We start from the raw sequence: 10,890 nt of genomic DNA on the forward strand, positions 1-10,890 counted from the left end.
GGGGGGGTTAAAAAGCTGTTATTATTTACATTATAATGCATTGCTGGAACACCCCAGAACGCAGTGAGCTGGACGGGTTGCAATCCAGTGTGTTCCAGCACTAAATTGGCCGGAACACACTGGAACTGGTGTGAATTAGCCCTGAAAAAAAACCAAAAAACATACTTTTCATTTAATAGAAGAAAAAAAAAAACTTAGATGTGAATGTGATTCATGATACCCATTCTCACCTCCATGTCTAAATGTTACGTATAGTAACTCCAATCATTCTGGCAAAAAAGAAAAGCTGACAGGTTTGATTTAAGGCCTCATTCACACCTGAGCATTTTGTTGCTCGATTCCCAATGTGTGACAAAGCTCATGATGAAGAACCCTCATTATTCTCAATGGGCCCATTAACATCTGAGCATTGTGTTGCTTGTGGCATGTCGGGTGAAGCTCAAGAAAGTATGTGGATTCTTTTGGGGAAGAATCGTGCATTTATGGCTCCAAAGACTTAATGGGAGAGCCTGAAAAATGCTTGAAAATTGTGTGTTTATGCACATTATTCAGGCACTCCCAATTAGAATTCTATGGGGCCAAAACACAAGTTTCTGGTACTGTGCTGCAAATCATGCATAATAAAAGAACATACAAATGCACAAGATAAACTCCTCTAAATCGCCTGGCTACGAGAATACTTAGGTTTGAATGGGGAGTATGAGTAATCGTAGTTTTGCCTGGCTTTGACATTTCCCTTGATTTTACTTTACATGCCCTGGTGTGCGGCATTTCCTAAGGAATGAACAAAGTCTTGGTTAATCTAGTAATTCAAAGATCAGAATAACAATAGCCCGTTTTCCCATTAGCTGCTGCTTGTAAAAGCAGAATTTCAGGTATTATAATCGTAAATAACTATTTCAGGAAAAGACTGGTCAAAGTTGTTGGCACAATAGAAGTTTATGGGATCGACCAATTTGAAGCAATGTACAGGGACCAGAAGCAGTGGGCTAATGGTACCTCTGTAAACATATCAGGGTTTTCAGAGAGTTTTATCTGTAAAAGCACAGCATGGAGATACGTCTAATATACATTAAACCTACCTCCTGCAGTCCTTTCCACACATACTTCCTGGAGCTGTCCTTTAATTAGAGTTATAAATACCTCCCTACTGTAGTTTCTTAGCTGACCATTATCTTTCTTTTTACTGTAACCCAGTGAAACCAATACAATGGTAACAATAATGAATACTACCTCTGCAGTCTTGTCAGAGTGTTCTGCATTAACATGCACATCATGATCCCATCCTACGTAAAAAAAAAAAAACAAAAAAAAAAAAAACAGTAACTCAAAATGTAACATTTACAAAAAGTAACATTCAATGATACTACCTACAAAGTGTATTTGCCCACAGCAACCATAATATTTGACTTACCTGTAATCAGGTCTGTAAAACATGAATGCTGACTATTTGCTACATGTTTTGGCTTTTGTGCAAGAAGTCATGACTTTGGTTTGCATGTAATCTGACCAAGGGGCAATCTTCTGTAAGTCTAATATAGTAATATAGATATATACTTATGTAGACATAGAATGCAAGTAGGCATTAAGTTATGGCACTGGACATTTTGATTCATATGGCTATTTACAATGTTTTACCGACACCAATCACTTTTTTATTCTTTCTTACTTAAAAATGAGTGCAGCAGACCTCTATAAACTATACATTTATTCTGAGCACTGGAATAAAGCACATAAGAAATCTCTACATGAATACATTCCACTCAAAACACCACTCAATTGTTTTCAGCAAAAAGGAAGATGTGAGAGTGATGGGTAAGTATCTGTGTTCCTGCCACCACCATTGTAGAGGTCTTGAGCTGAGCTTTGTTAATCATTTTATTGCCTCTCATTTCTGTTTGCCCGATGTGACACAAGCCGATTCAACTGTAAAAGGGTGTTGTCTGCTCCTGATAAGTTGGCCTGATCAGGGCCAAATATGCAATGCTGTTATCTTTTATAGAGGAAGCAATGACTTTCACGGGATGCATCTCAATACTTGGGAATAAGAGTAAAGCTGGCCATACACCAGTCATTTTTTCTGAACCAAAAAAATGCTTGATTCCTCTATACATGCTAAACAGTGCGGATGGGGAGATACCCCCCGCAGGGATATTGTATTCTGACGGTGGTGGATGTGCCCAGTGTAGAATAAAGCTGGCCATACACCTATAGATTTTTAATCAGAAATGTTTGTTGCTGCCAAGAAGCCTCTTCAGATTCTGGCTCAAATAGCTCATCAAGCACAGACCAATGTTGATTTCGATAACTGTTCGTTAGCAATACTAACTCACCTAATTTTGTTGGTCGACAGAACGGACTTTCGTTTGCGTATGCGCAGTGTTCTTGTGGCAATTTTTTTTTCATATGAAAACCCCACTAATTCGATTTGAAAAAAGTTTTCCAGCCTGATCAATCGAGGAGCTTCCGGCAGGAGTACAGTAACTAAAATCGTTGGGTTCCCATCAACTGATCGATTATCATTCAAAACCACGTTCGTATTCGATTTCCGAACGAAAATCAAGTGTATGGGCACCTTAAGCGAACAGTGACTGCAGCTGATTGAGGCAATCAGTTTGGCAGAGAATTTTCAGACTGGCTGTTTCCTATTTTTGTTGAACGGAGAGGTGCCAACGAGGCCCACACTGCTCTAATTGGCCTACATTTCAGCAGTGTATGGCCAGCTTATTAGTGAGTGGGAAAGAGAAAGATACTGTGTGCCAGTATCATAGCAAGTAAGCCTACGGCAGCTGGACACAAGACTCAATTATTTGACAGAGAGAGAGCTGAATGTATATTGAGGGAGTGAGTGATTGAGCGAGTGGACCGTGCCAGACATGATTTTATTTTTTTTTTGTCTGTGGGGGTGCTGCCTAAACTGTGTGGATGCCGGAAATGCTGCATAAATCTATTTAATCCTAGAATCCGCAATAATGTTGGTCATTGAACTGCTGTGTGGATTTCATTGCCTATACAATAACCCCTTTTTGAGGCTATCTACCCCAAGAATTTGTGGAAGCAAGGCTGCTACCATCACACAAAGATTTATCACAGATTGGAATTAGTTTCTCATTTTGTAAAAGGTAAAGAGTAGCTAGTAGGAGTTTGTGTAGAGTATCTCCTCACTACTACACCTGCTGAGGCAAACCAGATGTACATGTTTGTGCTTGAAACTGGCAGCAACCACATTGTGATGGTCAGGTCATGCCTGTATGTCCTTTGGTCCTGTAATGCATATGACTACCTATACTGTAACCAGTATCTTACAAACACCATACACATATCTTACAAACATGTGTTAAAGTGGGTTTCAAGCCAAACATTGTTTTCTAGTTTTGGATGGAGTGGTGAAGGATTGGAATTTATGTCAAATATTTGCTGCTGTTCAGGGTTCAGTTAAGGTGGCCATACTCAGCTCAATATTAGTGCCTTGTCAGCACCACCCAGCTCCATGAAAGTCAATTGGAAAATTGAAGAAGACGGGTGGAAAATTAACAGCTGAATAGTGACTGCATCAGATGCAGTCACTGTTTTGGTATTCAGACAGTCATGGGTGTTGCAGCTGTCTTAATACATAAGACGACAGGGAAGATTCCAACATCCATGCGTTTAGCATGGATGGGGGAAATTGATTCATTTTATTCATTCTGCCATGTAGGGCTAAAGGTGTATGGATAGCTTTAGAGTGGTTTTACCAGAAAGGTAAGGATTACTCTGCAACAGAAACACAAATAGAACTAATAATCTGGCAGGGGTTATAGCTTTCCCCAACTCTACTAAAGAAAACCTTTTTGATTCTGTGTTGCTGTATAAGGTTACCCTTATTTCCCTTCTTGTAAACTGTTGTCAGGAGGACAGGAAGTGAGGAAAAATCTCAGATTTACCCTCACTAAAAATATTATTTTAGTGTAGATGTTTGTGATTATCAATATATCAGCAATACAAGTCAATCACATATGCACGCTATGCTCTTTGTGTAGCAGAGCAGCACCATGATAGTTTTTATGTCTTCATACCTCCTCACGTATCACTTCCCCCTCCCTTTTAGATTGTAAGCCCTCACGGGCAGGGCCCTCTTTACCATCTTGTCTTGAATTGTATTGTGATTGTAACATCTTCCTTATATTGTAAAGCGCTGCGCAAACTGTTGGCGCTATATAAATCCTGTATAATAATAATAATGTCTTCATATGCACCAGATCCAGTAGGAAGATTACAAAGCCCATTTTTCGCATAAAAAAAAAATATTAAGTCAAACAACTCATTATGAATGCACATAGCTGCACAATAAAAACAAAGGCAGACAGATTTGTCTTTGTGCTACTAATAACCTTATCCAGTTCTGCTCCTACCCATGTAAGAGTCAGACTTGGCACAGAGTCTGGCATCTTCACAAGCCGTGTACTAAACGTGGATCATTTGATGTGAGTGGACAGTTTAATGCTGATAACCTGGTCCACTGGTCAGAGGAAACAAAACTTGTGTCACATTTTGTATTGTCACATGCCACTTTAATCATGATAGGAATATTGTTGTTGCTATAATCATGCGTGTATTAGAGAGACTACTTCTGGCTATACAGCTGTCCCTGTACAGATGTAAACGGTTTGATGTGCGGGATAATCCATACAGCTGTTGCTTCTGTCAAACTGTCATTGATTATTTACAGGCTGCTGGTTGTGGCTGCACAGAAACTCAGTAACTCCTGAGTGCTTCTAAAGTGCATAAACACATGCATGTAGCCCGTGTGCATGAGCCCTAAGGGTTCAGGTTATTTCTGGGTCAAGGGTTAGCATGGTCAGTAATTAAAACTCATAAGTGCATTTTTCATATGTGATCAAGTACTGCCATTTTATGTGTGATAGAAGCTTGTCCTGACACAAACACAAATTAAAAGTGTGACACATTAAAATGAAAAAATAAGGTATCATACCAAACATAACTGCTTTTCTGCAACACTGTGGACAAAGCTCTCTAAACAGACTTTACAGAAATCAATATAACAAGCAAAATTTGATGTGTAGAGGCCATTTGCTCTAGCTGCTGAAAATAAACATTATCGTAAATAGCTTAGTGGTTCAAATCTAAACCCCGGGACACCTATTTTGTCATTCATTTTCTTGCAGCAAACAATGCAGCCTACATATCTGTGTGTGAAATATGAACAATAGTGCAGAGAAAGAACAAAAGTGCAATTACATACCTGTCGGTTGGTGATAGCTTTAACTGCATTTAAGTCCGAACCAGAACAGAATGTATTCTCTGCACCATAAACAATAAGTCCTTTCCCATCCTGCCAGTTCTCCAGATCATGAATCCGTTCTGCTAATTCTATCATCATTTTTCCTGAAAAACAATTTCAATCAGTTCCAAAATCACTGTTTGCCAATAGGAGCTCTGGAGAAGACAATGCATAATCATCCAATGAAAACAAGGCGATATTGCACAGTACAACAATCATTATTTCACCATTTAAAACGTCGAGCCTTTGGAAAAACTCTGGAAAGATCAAAATGATCTCTACAGCTCCACTAAAGTTGTGGGGCTTATAGAAGAGCTGAGAAATTACCTGAAATGCTTCTCTTATCTGTGCACAATTTATATATCATATACAATATAGTTGAAGGGGGCAATAGCTTATATTTCTGATCAGTTTGTTCATTTAGCAATTTCTCTGTATATTCTGTACTTTGGGCTAGGGCTGCAACAACTAATCGACATAATCGATTATAATCGATTATTGAAAAAGTTGTCAACTTTTTCAATAATCGATTAATCGGCTTCCGATCAGTTGGCCCTGTTCACGGCTCCACACACGCTGCGCGCCGCACCTCTTCCCCACCTCACGCTCACTACTTTGGGCCCTCAACTGGTCCTAATACATAACAAACTCTAATATATTGCCCCTCTTTTATAATGGAACAGCTGTCAGTTCATCTTTCTTTGAGTTTTGCACATTTATTTTGATCAAGGTTGATTTTGATAGGTAAATGAAAACAGATGTTGTAGTGAAGGCCCTCCGATATGATAATACGTGTAGCTAATGACGCTTAAAGTATTTGCTAATATAATACTTGGTTTTCCATGTACATGAAATAGTGCATTAAAAAAAAGTACAGCATGCAGTGTTTTTATTTTAGTGCACACAGTGAGACGCAGGTGCCATCAGATCGCACCACAGTGTGCCCATAGAACTTAATGAAATGTCCCTTGTGAAAGCTCAATAAAGTTCTAACAAAAAAAAAAATAGTACAATGCGCCTTGATTGAGCACATCAGCACTGTGCGGGCACAAGCACATCCACAGCTGTGCGGTGTAGTGCGGCTGCTGGTGTGAACAAGCCATTAAAGAATCAAACTTAGAAGCACTGAGCAAACCTTGTCCTGTCCAGAACAAGATGTAGGAGCGTTAAACACTAAAAATAAAAAATATACTGCTGAGGCTGCTGAGAAGACTGGTCTTTAGAAAGAAAAATGGAAAAGCCTATGAAAGATGTAGATCCAACAACTTTTGCTGCAACTACTTTATCTAAAATAATGTCTCCAGGAACGAGCCACCAAACTACTGACTTAAAGGGTTAATAAACCCTCACGTTTTTTGGCATATATCTACTGCTAGCAAGCAGTAGATATGTGCAAAAACGTAAAAAAAAACAAAAACCTTTTGAAACAGATTAAAAAACTTACCTGTCTTCGCCGCGCTCTCCAGTACGAACATCTGAAGAGTCTCGGGTGGCCGCAAAGGATCTTGGGGCGGGCGCATTCGTACTTCGGATGTTCGGCCGGCAGAAATGGAGACACACAAGGTAAGTCTATGGAGCAGCGTGCACCCTCACAGACTCCGTGGGACATCAGAGAAGAGGAGGACAGAGGAGTCAGCACTGGATCGGAGACCGACACCTTCAAGTTTGCACATTCCATAGAGAATTCTTTATCTGCACCTCTTGTAAGATGAACATGCAGATCCTGACAGCCAAACTAATAAGCATCTATCCTCCACAATTTGTGAAGTCCTACCTGTAAATGCATTCATTCGAGCTGCATTATCAATGCACAACTCTGCAATTCCATTTTCCTTTTTAATGAGTTTCACTGATCCTCCTGTGAACTGAGCTAGTTTTGCCTTAATTTCTTCTTCATTAAACCCGTGGCTTCTGTTATACAGACACAAGGATCTGTAAAGACGCCATCTTGCTGCTGATCTGTTCAGCACACATCTCCATATGGAAGAGGCCATGGCTGCAAATAAATAGAAGATATTTAAAATATTAGGGTTTGGGAGTGTTTGGCAAAGGAAAGGTAAATATAAGTTTACATTAGTATTCACAAAGTGGTGTAAAAGAAAACGATGACATAAGCAGAATTGCAAGATTTAGTTATGCTGGAAGTTTGCCGATTTTGCAATAAAACAAACATGTAACTGAAATGTGTACTGTGATTTGTTTTCAAAGGATGTCATAGTACAAAATACAAGACATAACAAAGATGTTCTGTGGGTGATCATGAAATCATTTGTGTTATAGAGAGGTTTATGTACAGTGGTGTACATTTCATAATTGAATGTGTTTCTGATATGAAATGTCACTCTGGAATGGATGTTATCAGCCCACACAATGGCTCCAAATAGGCTCTAGTAAGGGTAACAGCTCTTGTGCTCAAAGTAGACCAGTGAATGAAAATGTGTTTGCAATTGCATTGTTGTAGGGTGTAGACTTAAAGAAGAACTCCAGGTATTTTCCAAATCAGTAAATTTAAGTTCTCATTTTGGTCTAGTGATGAAAGTAGATATACTCACCTGATCCTCGGTCCTGAGGCAGTGACTGCTCACCTCTTTCTCCATCCGCTCCGGCTATGGTATGTCCCTGTGTCCTCACATCTAACAGAACTGCATTAGACGTGATGACAGCAGAGGTCTTTAGACCGCTGGAGCCCAGGGGAAAAGAAGCTGCGGTAAACGGTGTACAAGCCAGACAGGACCGAGGATCAGGTGAGTATATTTTCGTTATTTTGATCCCTAGACCAAAATGAGCAATTAAAGGGGTATTAAAGCCGCGTGTGTTTTTGCATATATCTACTGCTAGCAAGCAGTAGATATATGCAAGAACATAAAAGAAGAAAACTTACCTGTGTCTCCACCGTGCGCTCCCTTCCGAACATCTGAAGAGTCTCGGGCGGCCGCAAAGGATCGTGGGGCAGTCACATGCGCAGTTCAGATGTTCGGCTGGGAGACGAAGAGAGACACAAGGTAAGTCTATGGAGCAGCGTGCACCCGCACAGACACTGTGGGATGTCAGAGGAGAGGAGGACAGAGGAGTCAGCGCTGGATCGAAAACTGACACCAGCGCTGAAGGGATTGCTGAAAAGAACAGGAAAGAAGATGATCGGATCAAGAGGCATCATTTAGGGCCCATTCACACCACATCCAGATCATCCAGACCAGATTGTTTCCTGACCCAAAATGCATCCTAATGTATCCCTATGCTATTTCTGGCCTCTATTCACACCAGCGCAGTCCGTTCCAGACCAGACCAGACCAGAACAATACTGCATGTCTCATTTTCTCTGGCCTGGAATGCACTGGAACTGTGGGCAGGTTCACACCATTTTCCGGACCATATGTGGTCCGGAAAATGGTGTGAACCTGCCCTTAAACATACATGTATCCTTTTAAAGCAGGGCTAGGCAAACTCTGGCCCTCCAGCTGGGGAACTAAAAATCCCATCATGAAGTCTCATTGTCACAGGTCGGCTAGAACTATGAGGTGAGTGAAAAGCACCCCCCCCCCCTCATAGTTCTCCTTTAATTCTTCCAGTGTGGGGGGTTGCCTCCCACACTGAGCTATCCTAGGGAGATCGTTTTTCGTTTTTAATTGATTTTAGATGTCTTGCAATTAATGTGATTTAATGTTGTGTGTATTTTTTCTATCTATTAAATATTGCCTTATATACTATATATTAACTGTGTTACCTGGTTATTAGACTACTCCATTAAAGGAGTTTCTTTGTTTAGGGGATACATTGTTTTTGAATAAGACTATTGGAACCCAGGAGACTAGTCTCCCCTATTTGAAAAATATTATTAACCCTTGCAGCGGGGCTGCCCCCCACACTGCAAAGATTAACTGCTCGGTTGTGTCTTGGGCTGACAATACCCTTGGTGTCCTCAATGTATATAGAATGTGATGATTTACAGGACCTTAGACCACTGCAGCGGAGAGGGAGAAAGGCTCCAGGGGCCAGTCTGAGTATAACTTTTTTTTATTTTCATCCCTAGGCAAAAACGAGCAGTTAACCCTTGCAGTGCAGGGGTAGCCTGCTGAAAGGGTTAATAATACTTTCCCCCAGAGTTCTGCTTGAAGAAACTCAACTGCAGCAAGAGAGAATAAGTACATCTAATAGAAATTGTCTGCATGCATTTTGTTGTCAGGGGGCGTCATGGACTCCTCAACACATCACCTAAAATGCCTAAATACAAGTGCAGTGCAGACTTATAATGAGAGCTATTAACTGTCTGCTATGATTCTGGCTGCACCTTGTAGATCAGGACTGCGTACTGGATGAAAAGCCCGACACACGTTTTCTATTCAGTATTAGAGTAATCACATCACTATCACCCTCATGCCAGGGTCAAATCATAAGCTTGCCTTCATAATCAAATACACTCACCGCGGTGCAGCAGAGAAATGTGTCCGACTAGAAACGAGTTGTGTACAGAGAGTTCCTGTAGTACAGTAACACACACACAACACACACAGGGCCACTGACTGTTCTCAGGGAGAGGTGTGTGAGGAGAGCTGGCACACAGACACCTGTTATCCTCACACTATTGTGCATAAACTGGCAGCTCTCATACCACAGAAAAAAATAAAGGAACATTACTCTGAATTGTATAGTATACAGTATTTTTTATATGTCACAGGCATTTCTTCAACAGCTAAGGCCCCGTTCACATATAGCGACATACCTTTTGCAGCGGATCCGCACGGCCGGGATAGCGCGACTTTCGGGGCGACGATCCAGCGACGGTAGCGCGACCTTTCCCGTTGGGCTCCATAGAAAAAAAGCAAAATCGCGCAAAATCCGCCGAAAAAAGGGTCCGGTAGAAGCGACTTGCGACCGCGACGCGCGACATGGAGTTAAGACAGCTCCATTGAATAACATTGGCCGGCGACTTCTCGCGATATCGCGCGGCAAAAATGCGCGATATCGCGGCGGAAATCGCGCGATAATTCGCTATATGTGAACGGGGCCTTTGTTGTAGAGGTAGGCCACACTACAATACTGACGGATGCCTGCAACATTTTCCTTTTATAGCCATTGTTTAACACCCCATTCACACTCGCGATATTGCAAATCGCACGATTGTCATTTGAGCAATAGTGCGCGTTTTTCCACGCGATATCGTGCAAATTTTCGTATTGGGCTGAGTACAATCGAGTGACATCCGCGCCTAAAAAGGGTCCTGCACAAGCGAGGCGCGACAACGACGAGCTACAGGCGACATGGAGCTGTAAATGGGAACAGCTCCATTGACATGCATTGGACTTAGTACACAGAACGATATTGCCCGGATATAAATGCGTGATTTTGCAGCGTAAGTCCACACGATAAACCGCTCAGTATGAACGGTGCCTTAAGTCCTCACGTACAATGTAGGTCTATGGAACCTGCATTTGATGTGATGATGTCAGGGATCCCAACCTGTAAAAACTCATTTTAGGGAGGTGCCCTCTCCATTTGGGGGGGGGGCACCTCTCTGAAATGACAGCAGGCAGCAGACGAGGTAATGCTATTGCCCTGCTATCTGCTGTTTAGGCCACCGTCCGAATAAAAAATAATTTAGGCTGCTATTA

General features: G+C 41.4%; 1 protein-coding gene across 1 annotated transcript in view; it reads right to left on the reverse strand.

Annotated features, from left to right (window-relative positions):
* Positions 1 to 9,735, reverse strand: part of ECHDC1 (ethylmalonyl-CoA decarboxylase 1) — a 15,253-nt gene extending 5,518 nt beyond the window's left edge. Inside the window, exons 1-4 of the mRNA XM_018566515.1 lie at positions 9,704 to 9,735; positions 7,056 to 7,277; positions 5,243 to 5,385; positions 1,234 to 1,286 (exon numbers count right to left, since the gene is read on the reverse strand). Coding sequence (XP_018422017.1) covers positions 1,234 to 1,286; positions 5,243 to 5,385; positions 7,056 to 7,275 — 416 coding nt within the window. The 5' untranslated portion in view covers positions 7,276 to 7,277; positions 9,704 to 9,735. The remainder of the gene's footprint in view (positions 1 to 1,233; positions 1,287 to 5,242; positions 5,386 to 7,055; positions 7,278 to 9,703) is intronic.
* Positions 9,736 to 10,890: the final 1,155 nt, after the last annotated feature.

This window comes from Nanorana parkeri, unplaced genomic scaffold (assembly GCF_000935625.1).
Source record: "Nanorana parkeri isolate BGI_ZX_2015 unplaced genomic scaffold, ASM93562v1 scaffold955, whole genome shotgun sequence".
Lineage (NCBI taxonomy): Eukaryota > Metazoa > Chordata > Amphibia > Anura > Dicroglossidae > Nanorana > Nanorana parkeri.